This window comes from Sceloporus undulatus, chromosome 1 (genome assembly GCF_019175285.1).
Source record: "Sceloporus undulatus isolate JIND9_A2432 ecotype Alabama chromosome 1, SceUnd_v1.1, whole genome shotgun sequence".
Taxonomy (NCBI): domain Eukaryota; kingdom Metazoa; phylum Chordata; class Lepidosauria; order Squamata; family Phrynosomatidae; genus Sceloporus; species Sceloporus undulatus.
The window spans coordinates 290,578,082-290,592,345 of NC_056522.1; the positions used below are offsets into that span (position 1 = coordinate 290,578,082).

The 14,264-nt window shown below is 38.9% G+C and overlaps 1 protein-coding gene across 5 annotated transcripts in view; it reads right to left on the reverse strand.

Annotated features, from left to right (window-relative positions):
• Positions 1–14,264, reverse strand: part of GAS2 (growth arrest specific 2) — a 154,168-nt gene that overhangs the window by 44,509 nt on the left and 95,395 nt on the right. For all 5 annotated transcript variants that reach the window (XM_042446128.1, XM_042446387.1, XM_042446214.1 and 2 more), the window contains exons 5-7: positions 11,242–11,305; positions 8,103–8,247; positions 1,999–2,106 (exon numbers count right to left, since the gene is read on the reverse strand). In XM_042446128.1, coding sequence (XP_042302062.1) covers positions 1,999–2,106; positions 8,103–8,247; positions 11,242–11,305 — 317 coding nt within the window. The remainder of the gene's footprint in view (positions 1–1,998; positions 2,107–8,102; positions 8,248–11,241; positions 11,306–14,264) is intronic.

Below are 14,264 nucleotides of genomic sequence, written 5' to 3' on the forward strand. Positions count from 1 at the left end.
GAAGTACATTTCTGCCATCTGTCTAGGAATAATGCCAAAATGTCTTCCATTTTGATCATGCCTAAGAAACATGCATTTAGATTAACATTTTTAAAAAATCACCAATTTTTTTCACGTGTCCTCCATTTTTTAGAAATGTTGTCCTACATTTGAAAATGTTATCCTACGCTTGTCCTACATTTGTCCTGGTTTGGAGGTCCTGACTTATGGCAACCCTAACCGCACCCCCCCTCCCTTTTGCCAGAGCTTTGAGAACACAATGCTCTCGCTTTGCTGTGGCCTTGAAGGGAACAGGATCATCTTAGTTGGTATCTCTTTGCATTCCAGACACCAAGTAAATGTAGGGTCAATAGGAAAGTGCGTGAACACTGCGTGGACAGTGTATGCAACCAATTATTTGTTGTTTAGACAATAGCCAATAAACTACCTGTTGTCTAATCATGTGTGTACTAAATAGCCAATTAAGCTAATGCTGTATAAACAAAGAAATGTGTTTTACTATAAAAAGTTTTAGCAGTGGCTGTTAGGTGCAGCAATTCCTTGAAAGCCTATTTTTGGCAATTGTTGCCTCAGCTGAAATAAACCTGTGATTTGTTTAAGGACTTCTTCGATCTTCTGTCTTCACTTCTGGGCTCCCTTTCAAATGGACTTTGGGAACTTTCCCTTACAGTGGCACCATCATAGTTCTCTGACAGAAAGGGCTAAATATCTCACAAAACTACAAATCCCAGAATTCCATAACATTGAGCCATGGCAGTTAAAGCAGTGTCAAACTGAATTAATCCTTCTGCAATGCAGATTTAGCCATAATATTACAGCCATCATATCACAAACGCTATCCAAGTGATGACTGTCGCAATCACACAACCACATTCTGTGCAATGAGTTTCAATGGATCTCAGTCTGTTAATGCAAGATCTCTATCATTTGTGAAAACTTTACTTTCATCCTTGTCCAATGGTCATATAACAATAACGATTATGTTTTTGCAGGACATTGCACATCTTATTCTTCAATGCATTGTGTAACACCTTACAGCTCAGTATTGCTTATGGTCTTTGTACTTGTTCTCCTGCTAGTGGTTGTGCTGCCATGAGCAGAAATAATAATCATAATGTATTTCTTACCCACCTCTCTATGGATCAAGGAGGGGAACAGCAACAGATTAAAATACAACGTAGTATCAGTTGAAAACACATAGCATCTGTTTTTTAAAACTATAAAAAAAACATATAAGACCAATATATATTAAAGCAACTAGTCCATAGTTTAAAATTTATATTAAAAAATCATCTGGATAGGCCTGTCAGAAGAAACTGGTCTTTAATTCTGTTTTAAATTCAACTGTTGAATCTTTTCCAATAGGACACTCCACAGTCTAGAGGTAGCTGAAGAAAAAGTCCTCTGGGTGACAGCTGCCACCTAATCTTGGCTGACTGGAGTAAATGTCCCCCTGAGTGTTTGGAGCAGGTTATACAGGGGGGAGGTAATCCTGTATGTACCCTGGACCCAAATCATGTAAAGCTCAAAAGGTAATAACCAAAATTTTGTGTCTTGCCCAGAAACTAATTGGCAGCTAATTGTGTGATTGTAATATTGGTGTGATATGCTCACTCCTAGATGTACTAGTAGCCAATGTGGTCGCAGTTTTGAACTAATTGAAGTTTCTGAACACAAGTGTAATCTATTATTATTTTCAACCCATAAGCACTTGGTAAGTGAAAAGACTATTCTGCAGGCAGAATGTGATAAAACGTGATATGCTCACAGTCAAAGGGGTAACTGGAGAGAGAGAGAGAGAGAGAGAAATGGATCTATTGCAACACAGCAGTAATGAAGGCATGATGCTGTGCAAGAAAGCAATTGTCTGAGAAAACAAAAATAATCACAGCAGTAGTCAGATTAACATACGGTAAAATACTAATTAATCATAGCCTTCTTACTAAACTGCTTACCAGATTGAAGTGCTCTATAAAATCAACAGCAAAACTTTCTTACCCTGATAAAAAGGATCTTCTCTCCAACTCTGTATCTTCCTTGTGAAAGGCGCTCTACGCAAAATTTGCTAGGACATTTACAAGGAGGATCCTCAGAAATATGCTTCACCTAAAAAGAAAAAAAAAAGGGGGGGGGGGAAGAAAAGGCAAACAAGCCAACATTTTAAAGTGTTTAGTGAACCAATCTACCTCTATGGCAGATTATAACTTTTCATGCTGTTATTTAGGAGTTTTCCCAACTTTTTCAAATTAATCCTCTTTGTGTATACATACGTTTCCTTTTTCTCTTTCACAAAGATTCTGCCCATTTTCTAAACCTTATGAAACATCTTCCCCATTTGTTGTTTTGACACCTAAAACTTCATTCCTACTCTGCAATGTTCAAATTATGGAGAGAAAGAAGGTAAGGGCCCTGAAGAAAGCATACAATCTCAGTTTCTTCCATTTTAAGTAAATATGCACCCCCATGACCTTCTAAAAACTGTGGAGGATGAATTATGAGACAAAGGAGTTAAGCATTACTGTAATCTAAGTAACAGTCCTCCTTGATCTCCTAAACACTTTCTCTTTTTACTGTTTCACCTACAGCCTGAGGGAATTTAGCATGCAGCAGTCAGGGATTCTAGGTCTCATTCTTCACTTCCGGTAACCTCTCTGGGGTTCCTTCCAATCCATAATCTATGAATCTCTAAGACTGGGCTTTTATTACAGTGGGTCCCTTGTATCTACTGGGGTTTGGTTCTGAAACCTCCCATAGATATCAAAATCCCTGGATTTTCAGTCCCATTAACTACAATGGTATAGTGAAATTCTGTAAAATAATTTACATAATTATAAAAGGGCAAAAAAGGTTTGCTTTTGGGATTTATATTATTTTTGAATATTTTCAAACCATGGATGGTTGAATCTGTGGATAAAAAAAAAAATCCATGGATACAGAAAATACATCTAAAATTGTGAAACGCTTCCTCCAAAGGCATCTCTCTAGTGGGTGTATGCTTCTATGATCTGCTTTTCATGAATAAAAATCCATGAGCTCTAGGCATTTTACACTTGCTCTTCATTTGTTAAGAAATGCTTTCCATGTGTAGCTTGTAATGTGGGATAAACTAACACACAGTTAGTGCAGTTAAGCTTGGGGCTTAACTTGATTCATGGAAGTATTACATTCTTGGTCTTATCATGCAAGGGGACAGCTAATTTTGATGTTAATGTGCATGACTTCACTTACGATTGTAGGACTATGATTGTAGGAATATAAGAAAGATCCTGCCTGGAGCTTGACCAGTATTCTGCTTCTAGCAGTAGCCACCTAAGCCTTTGTAAAGTAGGCCAACCTACCGACTGCTCTTCTAACTATGGCCCTGAACTTCTCCACAAAAATCCTGAATGTGCTGTGTTTAAACTGAATAGCTTTCTTTACATATAAAACATTACTATCCGAGGTATTCATGGAAGTGGTAGATGTATAAACACATTGGTCAGTTTTCATAAGAAGTTAGATGTATGGACTATAGGATATGAAAAAATCATGTGATCAGCTTCATATATGAATTGAATCTAATTGTATGAAATTGTGGGGAACTGTAATCAGGGGCATCACTGAGGTTGGTGTCACCCAGTGCTGCTTTGCTCTTGCTCCCTCCTGGCCGCTCATCAGAACACTGCTGAGTGGGGCAGCACTGCACCCTCCAAAGGGTTCATTTAAAGTCTGCCGTGGCTGCTGGGTGAGCACGAAAGGGAGGTGAGACACCACCCACACTTCCTAGTGATGCCTCTGACTTTAATGAGTATTCTTTGAGAGAATCCTAGATTTGAATCTCCTGACAAGGTCCTGAATCATGAACCAAATAATTTCAGTAAACATGTGAGGCAGAGCAAAAACTGCCACTTGGTAGTTCCTTTATTGCTTACATGGACACTTCCTTCTCAGTTCTTCCTGAGTTTGGGGGCCCCCATCTCCAAACCACGTAATTCCATTCAATACATAGTAAGACAAAAGTTCATCATTTTAAGCATCATAACTATGTGAGATACTACTGAGCAGTTATATATTTAGTCTATCTGAAACTTGTCAGCAAATTGAAAAGAAGACAGACATCACTGCCTGACAAGCAGATCCGGTTGAGTGAACTCTAATCTGACATTCTAACTCTACTGCTGCATTAAAAAAATCCAACACTGACAAGCACATTAATACAACAATTTCGACACAATGTAGTTTTCTAGGAGGAAGGTTGACCTAATGTGTTAAAGTCAAACAAAGCAAAATGCAAGAAGCATTTTCTAAAGATTTCACTCACTTCAGCTAATGCTCCAGAGACCTTTGAGATCTAGTTCATGAACCAACAGCCTGTAAAGAAAGGCTGACACCAGGGTAAATATGTTGGCAGAATACTTATTGATGAAAGATTGACTTTTACATCTTCTTAGGAACATCTTTTTCTCTTTTCTCATATGATCATAGGAATACGATTGCAGGTATATAAGAAAGGTCTTGCCTGGATCTTGACCAGTATTCTGCTTCTAGCAATAGCAACCTATATCTCTGTAAAGTCTGAGAAACTGCATGTAAAAATGAAGAGATCATATTCTGATGTACTGTTGAAGGTTTGGAGCCAGTTAGTTTCTTGGGCTGACAGAAGAATCCCTTAAACAAAGCATAAAGGAAGTGATTTCCTTCCTGCTACTCAGCCCCTGTGTGCCCACAACAGGATATTTTCCTTCTCACCCCAACCCTCCATGTCAATTTAAATTCACCTCTGCAGAGTCACTCTGCTCTCTGGAATAGATACTGAAAGCACACGTAATCTACCTGGGATTCTGCCTACTCCAAGATTTGCTGGCAGGCCAAATGGATATTGGTCATAGGTTTTTAGAACTTTTAGTACTAGTGATGCATAGAGCTCCGCTCCTCTGCATCACTAGTTTCTTTCAAGAAACAATTAAAAACATATTTATTTCAGCTGGCTTTTTCACTTTAGCTAATTGTGTTCTTCTTTTTGTTCTGCCCCTTGCTCTCTGTTTTTTTGACCCCACATTCTGTAAAAATTGTCGCTTATTTAGCCCCTGATGAATGTGATATGTTTCATTTCTTGTTTCGTTTCATGTTTTATTTCCTGTTTATATCCCCTAGTAATGTCTTTTTAAATTTTTATATACCGATGTTTTAACTGTATTGTTGTAAGCCGCTTTGATCACTTTCATGGAAAGGCGGGATAGAAATAAAGATTATTATTATTATTATTATTATTGTAAGAAACCAGTGGGAAAGAATCTAATGAAAAGGCTATGAAGGTAGTGTGATGAACTCACTTTCCTTGACATAGCCCCTGTCATTTTACAGTGCCCAAACTCCCATTTGGTAGGCAGCAGAACAAGTATAGCTAGATGTTTGTAGCATTTCTTTTGTGTAATCCCATTTGCTTCTGGGATTGACTATTTAAAGGTTAACAACTTTTGTTACCTGACCAAAAACTGCTTACTCATCTGTGGTACAAGATGTCATTTGTGACTTAACTTTGACTGGGTTTGGCTCTGGCCCTTCTTTGGCTCTAACTTAGGTTAGAGGTTTTAGCTTTTAAGTAATTGGACATTCTTAAGAAATGGTAGGGGTCCATCCCCTGTTCAAATAGCCAGCAGTACCCACATGAAAAGGCAATCATGCCTCATCCCAGCTTCTACTGCCCCAGGTCATATGAATTATATGACATGAGCCTGGTATAGCGAGCTCTGTATGGCATCAACATCTGAAGAGAGGGTCAAGCACACAGGTTGTTTATTAGAAGAAACAGCCACTCTCTTTTATTGTGCCATTGCACAGGGCCATTCAAGACATTTTACTGTCCAAGATGGAGCATCACATGGCCATCCACCATCCAAGACCCTCAATCCAAAGCCATACTTTTCTTTTTGGCCCATGGAACAAAAAACCTCACAAAGGCCTCTCTCCCTCCCTGGGAATAAAATGCAGTAAATTACCATTTGTTGCCATTTCTGTGACATCCTGTAGCCTGAGGTAGCCACCTCATCTTGCTTAAGGGTAAGGCTGCACCACCTGAGCTGAACGTATGACAATGGACTAGGATTTGCCTTTATTATTTCTATGGGATTTTTCCACCTTGACCAAGCTTATTTTCTTTTAGAAGAACAGCAATAAAATCTTAATATTTACTTAAGATAAAGCAAAAAAATATGTTATTCTTGTTGCTTTTCATAGCAACATTGAAGAAATTGTGTATTCTGGGAGTGTTAAAGTTAGGGTTTGGTCCTTTAACTTTGTGTGAAGACTACTGTTACGAGTAAAATCAATATACCAAGGAAGGGGTGAGAGGTAACAGGCCTCTCTGAATGACTTTAATATTGTTCTTTAGCTGATGAATTAAAGAAGGCCTGTAAGTCATCCTTTATATTCTCTTCCATTTTTATCTAAATCTGCAGGGGTTACAGTCCTATTTTACTGTAAGAACAAATTAATTTGCCTTTACAATTTTTTGACAGTTGTAGAACAAAATGTGAAAACTAAAGGATTTAAGAAGGGTGGTGGTGGGGAAACACTAAACCTGACCACGTTTACATTTCAACAAATTACATCTCATGAGTACTGTTAAATACTCCAAATTCCATCTGTTCATTGTAGCTCAGGAGTGGTACAGGGACTTTCAAGGAGCTCTTTTTAATTCCCAGGTTGCATGCCCCACCATGTGATGTAGAGCTTGCCATGGTAACAAATTCTTTTTTTAAAGTCCACACTTTTTACTCTTCAGTTTAACCCATCGTTCTCCAAAGAAGTCTTACTATACAAGCAAAAAAACCTCTGTGCAGAAAGTCTCAAGTTCAGTTTCCAGTGAAAAGCATTTCAGGTAACAGAGTTGGGCAGATTTTTGTCTGACACCTTTAGCTCTTGATAGTCCCATTCATAATATGAATTTGATCTAGGTTTGCCAAATAAAATAGAAGACAGGGCTCCCTTCCATTTAATGGTTGTGTAGAAGAGTTGTACACAAGAAGGGATTTCAGCAGGAGTTGCTTTTGGGACAAGATGTTGAAATCCCCTTGTCTATACAACCTTTAAAGGGACAGAAGCCCTACCCTTTATTTCACCTGGCAACCTCTATTTGACCTGATCAATCAATGACACCCATTTTAAAAATGTACACTGGCTCCCAAGCTGCTCCCAGATGTAACAACAACTAATTGTCCTTACCTTCAAAGCCCTCCATAGTTTTGAATCATCCTACTCTCTCTCTCTCTCTTATATCAAAATGCATCCCTTCCTCTTAGCTTTGCACCTCAATTTCCACATCCTCCATTCTTCAGGGCTCCTGCCTCTCTCCTCAAATTACACCATTCTTTCTGCCTTATTCCTTCATTTGCCTTGAATGGCCTCCTCAAGCACTCGTGAGGTTACAGCTCTTAATCTTTGCCTTATCACTTCTCAAATACCATTCCAGGGGCCTTGGAAACAAACCTATAGTTCACATGGTGTGTTGTAACTGAACCTAACTTTCATGTACAGTAATTGAATCAATGCATAGTCTTTGTCTGTTACAGTATAGATCAGGGATGCTTTTCATTTTACTCCATCCATTTCCCCCATGGCTAAATCCACTGGGGTAAGGATCTGTCTTCTTCTACTCTGTAAGAATCTGTGTACATTGACAGAAATATTTAACAAAATGATATAGTAATATATAATTACTGGGCTAGATGAACCTGTGCTCTGACCAGCCATGCTGGATCAGACAAAAGGCCTCTCTAGCCAGCACTCTGTTCCCACAGTGTCTAGTCAGATCATACCACCATGGGAAGTCCACTAAGGGGACATGAATGCAATAACACTCTCCCACTTATGTGACTTAGTGACTGGTGTACAGAAGAAATGTTGCTTCTGATAATAATGGAAGTAATATACAAACTTTATAGTTATTAGCCACATCTTCCATAAGTTTGTCCAATTCCCCATTAAAGCTATCCAAGTCAGCAGCCATCAGTATATCTTCTGATAGTGAATTCCAAAAGTTGGTGCAAAGAAGTATTTCCTTTTATCTGCCCTGAACCTCCTATTACTCAACTTCAGAATTACATATGGCAAGATGCTCTTACCGCATCGTCCAAGAGCTTTCCTGTACTCTTTTTACCAGGTGACTTTGATGGAGTGGGTGAAGGAGATGGAAGAGGGGTTGAAAGTGTTTCTTCTTGTTCAATCTCTTTCTCCAGTTTGATTAACCCAGGAGGTTCCACACCAAACCTTTTGAAAGCAGAAAATTACCAATGCAGATCAGATATTCATGTATTTATATTCCAACAGACTAACGATATGAGTTATCTTAAAACAGCAAGAACACTAACAATACTTTATGCTTTATACTGGGGGTGGGAAACTTTCAAAAGTGTTGAGCTACGACTCCCATAATATTCTTCTCTTACCTAGGCTATCTAGGGCTTGTGGGAATTGAAGTTCTCATATCTAGGAGGCTAAACATACCCTATCCCTGCTTTAGACCCTAAAACTATAATTAGTACAGCGAGCTAATAGGTATGTCAAGTAGCCAATGTACAGTTTAAGATAAATTTAAGTGTTTGTTTGTTTTGTTAACTTTACTTTCACAATAATCTTGTGTGGTCCTGATTAGGATCTCAGCCAGTTTTTATGTTAAGGTTTGCCTCTCCTGTGACAAGATATTTAAAAGAAAGAAAGAAAGAAAGAAAGAAAGAAAGATCAATTGTTGCTGATGACAATGAGAGCTAGAATCTTTTTCCTTTTTCTTTTTAAAGGTGGAAATGAGAGAAATTATCAAATGTAACTATGCAGAATTCAATTTAGGCCCCTATCTTAAAATCCATTACTTAACATGTACTGTAGCCTTGGGAGCAGACTGCAGCAAGACAGATTTTTGGAATACTTTCTTGGCTCTCATATAGCAGCAGCAAAATATACCAATATTACTATCTGTGGCTTTATAGCAGAAACAACATATTTTATTTATAAAGGAACTAAAATCATTGTCACAGTAGAATAAATATGGCAAATCTCCACGTAGTGGTTCATCATCAAAAGGTGCTGACACAATAGGAAGGATGGAAAAGGGAGAAATAGAAGACACAGACGAAAGTTACACCAGAATTCTTTTAGACCCTAAGAGCAGACTCACTGAATCAATGAGATCTACCTATGTGCTGATTCATCCTTTGATTCAATGAGTCTATTGTAGGGAGGACTAACAAACAGGATTCAAGTCATGGATTCACAGACTATAAACCTAAACTATAAAAAATTAAGGCCTGTTACAAACGGGCCTTTTAGTACGGAGTCAGTCCGTACTAGGGTTAGGAAGGTGTGGTGCTTCCGCACCCCCCTAACCCTAGTACGGACTGAGTCCGTACAAAATGGCGGTGCCCCATCTACATGGGGGACACTGTCAAGACGTCACGACCGCGCCGCCTCTATACGGGGAGGCGCAGATGTGATGTCATCGCTCTGCACCAGGGCACTTAGTGCGCCCTTAGTGCGGAGCAGGAAGGAGCTCCGTTTTGGAGCTCCTTCCTGGTTTCGTCCACTGGGTGCAGCCTTCACACGGCTGCGCCCAGCGGACCAAAGGAGAAAGGGGCCAAGCGGCCCCTTTCTCCTCCTCCCCGCCGCCGCAGGGTGTCCTTGGGGTTTGAAGCCCCAAGGACACCCCTTTCCAGGCTGCGGGGAAGTGGCCTTTTGCCATTTCCCTGCAGCCTGGAAAGCAGCGGATCGGGGCCTCAGCGGCTGCCGTTCTGGCAGCTGAGGCCCCAATACACCGGGGAAAGGGGCAGGTACAGCCCGCCCCAAATGGGCGGTCTGTAACCCGCCTTTGGCTCTTAAATCCAGCATTTCACTCCAAGGCTAACACTCTGTCTGAGACAGGAGACACCTTGGGTTTGTTCCCCAAAAAGTACTGTTAAAATTTGCTTCCTGAAATCCTGAAGCGTTCTTGTCAGTCAATATCACTAATACTAGGCTGCATGGCTTCAGTCTATGAAAGCTGACTGTGTTTTCTACAACACCATGGCTATCTTCTCCCCTCTCTTTTAATTTCAGTTTTCTAAGTTTTCAGTGAGTTCCATAGACATATTGTGCTGGGATGTAAGAACTTTCTGCAATCAAGAATGACAAATATTTGCAGAAAGGATTGCCCTAATCATGGATCAAATTCTCCAGGTTTTTTGATCCTTGAAATAAATATATAGGAAGTTATGAGTGGATAAATCTGTGGGTTATAGTAGCTGCTATCCAGTCCCTTCTGTTTAATGAAATGTCAGCCAGGGCTGGAGCAAACACCTATATATAATCCATTGACTTCCTGACTGTCTGCAGATGCTGACAGGCTGTAAATCATTTAGTTCCCATTGGGTTTTGACTCTGCACCTGCATGCAACCTTACTCATCAGATGGACCTCTCAGGTTCTGCTAAGGAATACCTTTCCTTTTCTGTTTTGCACCTTCTCACAATCTAACCAGACTTGATTTAAATATGAGGAGTTTCTTTTCATGGTGTGCATCTGAAATCTTTCCTAACCCTTTGAATTCCTTTCACTCAGGGGAAATCAATCACATATGGTTATATCTAAAAACAGCATAAGACTGAAATGCAGTTTAGAAGAATATTAAGCCTGTTTGTGGATCTTACATGGATTGCTCCAGAGAAAAGGCAAAAGAAAGAGCAATTCCTGCGATATCAAGGTGAATACTGTTGGGCAATTATTATTACTTGTGTTGATGGCCCATAGACATGATTCTGTGTTACTAGCTACACTGAATTTTGTGATGTTGTTAGACTTACTGGCCCCAATTACTTCTACTCATAACAGCCAATTGCTTGGAAGTGCAATCCAACAACATCTGATGGGCCAAATAATTCTCACCCTTGACCTGCACCAGTGACTCTAGCTGCACATCGGAATTCCAACAGGTCTGAAGAATAAATGAAGCACCTGTTACTGATGTTAGTATTTCAGCTTGCAGATATAAAATCATCTGCTTCAGGAAGACCTACTCAAATATTAATTAGTTTTTTAAGGGTTTTCTTGTAAGTAGACTCCATCAGTGTATTATGAGAACCTTGACTGTTCTGTTTAAACAACTATTCACAATATGTTCTGTGTAGCCATAGCTTGGCCTTTGCCCTGACTGTAGCTGAAGTGTATCTGTTAGCATGAAGATGTGTTGAACCAAACTCTCTTAGTACTGCTAAGTTCTCTAAATAATTTTGCCTACCTGGCAGCAATCCTTCCAAGTTCAAGCAAACAAAGGCACACTTCTCTGGGTTGCTTGTGAAGGACTGCAAAAGCAAGACAGAGACAAAAAGCATTTACAACAAGATATTTAAGTGTCTGAATGATGTACCACTTCTAGTTTGATAAATTCAGTTTGCAACACCCAACACAAAACACATTCTAATAAAAGGTAGCTGCAGCAGTTTGTTTTAAGAAAACCCTTTCTTTAATTAATGCAGCAGAAGATTTTAAGCACAATACTTTCTAATTTTGCTTAATATTTTTAAACACAATACTTATAATACCTAAAAACTATAAATAATAGATTCCATCTTAGAAAATGATGATTTTTTTACATAGTGGAAAGTTTAACAAAGTGGCATCCCTAAAATAAAATAGAAGACGTTCCCAAATAGCTGAAGGAACTAATAGAGTCAATTATGAGAAGAAGAAATACAGTTAAAGCACAACTTTTTGTTTTGCTTTACAACCACATTATCACACTGTGTGGGTAAATGTCCAAAAACATACAGCTGGCCACTCTCAGAAACATTCAGCCCACTTGAACTGCCAGACAATCTATAAGAATTTGGCCTTTATTGTAAGTCGGGGGTGGGGGGGAACAGATTTCATAAGCAAACTACATATTGGAATTAATTCATATACTATCTCCCTCCGCCACCCAGCATTTTGGTTATACTCTTTAGATGTGATGTTGTTGACCTTCTGGTCAGTTTTTAACTTGTATGTTTGTTTGTTTGTTTGTTTTTAATTCTGCATTGGATTTAATACTTTTTTAAGGAGGGGAGGGCACCAGGGTTTTTATATGTGCTGTATTTTTAACTTTGTTAGCCGCCCGGATTGTTCTCAGAGGGGCAGGATACAAATAAATTTTATTATTGTTGTTGTTGTTGTTATTATTATTATTATTATTATTATTATTATTATTATTATTATTATTATTAGCAACTGCCATTCAATTTCAAGCAAATTCAAATTCATGTTGCAGCATCAGTTATCATGGATCCTATAAAAGGAATTGGTCCCACCTTATATATACAGACAGGCTAGTGCTTTTTCTGACTTTGTGTATTGAGGAATGCCTGAAGAGCCCTTATGTGTATTTGTAATGGAGCAAGGCTAATCAAACTGTGCAATGTAATAGATAGGGAAGTTCCACAATGACCAGCAAAATATGTTCTCCAAAATTAGCACTTCTGCTGTGGTTAAATCCACCAAACTCCACATGACATTTAAATTACACATATGGTTCCACATGTTATTTAGAGTGTGGACTCTACATGGCATCACCATGGGAATTAATCTTTATACAACTTGGAAACTGAGTGTTATCCCCATCCTCCACCCTGAAACAAAATATTACTGCAGATACTGATATACTTTGAAAGGTCAGTTTAGAGAAATAATTTCTGAAACATCTTGTGCGTTAGGCAGACATACTGTTTTAATTTTTAAAATGAAGCCATATTCCAAAGGATGATGGAGTAGACGATGATAATAAGACAATCTGAACAAGTGAGAGAACATTTCTGCCAGAATTTTGCTTTTCTGATGAAAATTAATATGCTTCTGGGCATTCAACTCACCATGTTCCAGACATATCTCATGCATTTCATGATGAACAATGTAAAACAGTGCAATCATTGTTAGAGCATGACAGATATCACAGGCACTAGCCAACCATATTACAAAAGAAGTATCTGGTGATGTGATAGGAATACAGGAGTACATTTAAAACATATTTATTAGCATTCTTGAGGACTATAGCAGCACTAATATGAATATTTTGGAACACTGGGGAGAAGGGATCTATTTGTTATAGTATGCACAGCACAGCATAACCATATTCTTCTGTGGAAACAGAACTACTATGTCCACCATTATAATTGCCAAGTCACTGTGAGGTTCTATAGCACTGTTATCTGCTTCTTGTCGGTTTGGGGCAATATGAATGTAATTTTATAATACATATATAATACTTCAAAAACCAGAGACCTACCACACCTGACATGTGCACTATGCAATAAATGTACACCTCTGGATTTTAAGTGAGAAACCTACCTAGATACCTGTGGTAATACTCTGGCCACAAAACTGGATCAACAAGTTTATATAATAGCTCCAAAAACATCCAGTCTCTGTTTATACTGGGTGGGGGCATAATTATTTGGGTCCTTAGGGCTACATTGAGTGTCAGCTGGGAAAGACAGAAGGCCAAGCTCACATGTGCACATATCAATGCATGTGCATGCACATGTGTGTGCATACACACATATTCCTACACATCTTGGCATGCTCCCATTGCCCAAAAAAACTCCACTGAAATTGTTGTTGATACCCCATTGTTAGAAACAGGTAAACAGTCAATTCAGAGCCCAAGAAGCATAATTTGCCCCAACAGTTTAGCAGATCAACCGGGTGGGGGTGGGGGGATGAAGAATATTTCTGATTTCAATATCTGCATGGAAAGTGGCTCAGGACCACCTGTGATCCTAGGAGCACATGTTGTACAATCCTTCGTTTCATTAATGAACTCAAATAATCAGAACTTTTTCAAAATAAAAAACAATCATATTTATGGCACATATCTTCATCATTGTATTATTCCATCCTTTTTCATTCTTACCTCCAGGAGGCTTGAACACATATGCTAAACTAAGGGGGGAAAAAGTAACCCTTAACCGTGCACCTGATAGTGTTGATAAGATTAACTGTCTATACTCTGATTTTTACTGTTAAAAACTCTCATATTCTGAATGGTATGTGTTTGGTGTTCGTCCAGCACATGTGTTGCACGCTGCTGTAGTTTCTAGCACTCTTGGAGAGCAGCAGGAGGGCCTGTAGTGTAGAACAGGCCTACATTCCTTTCTGCCTCTTTGCAGTACTATGCTACTGCTTGATCTCCAGATAAACAGACTGCAGAGAAAAACATGCTACAGTCCAAGGGGTTTCATAAGTACCGTATCATGCAGTGTTAGCTTTGCATATTAATTCCCTACCTTT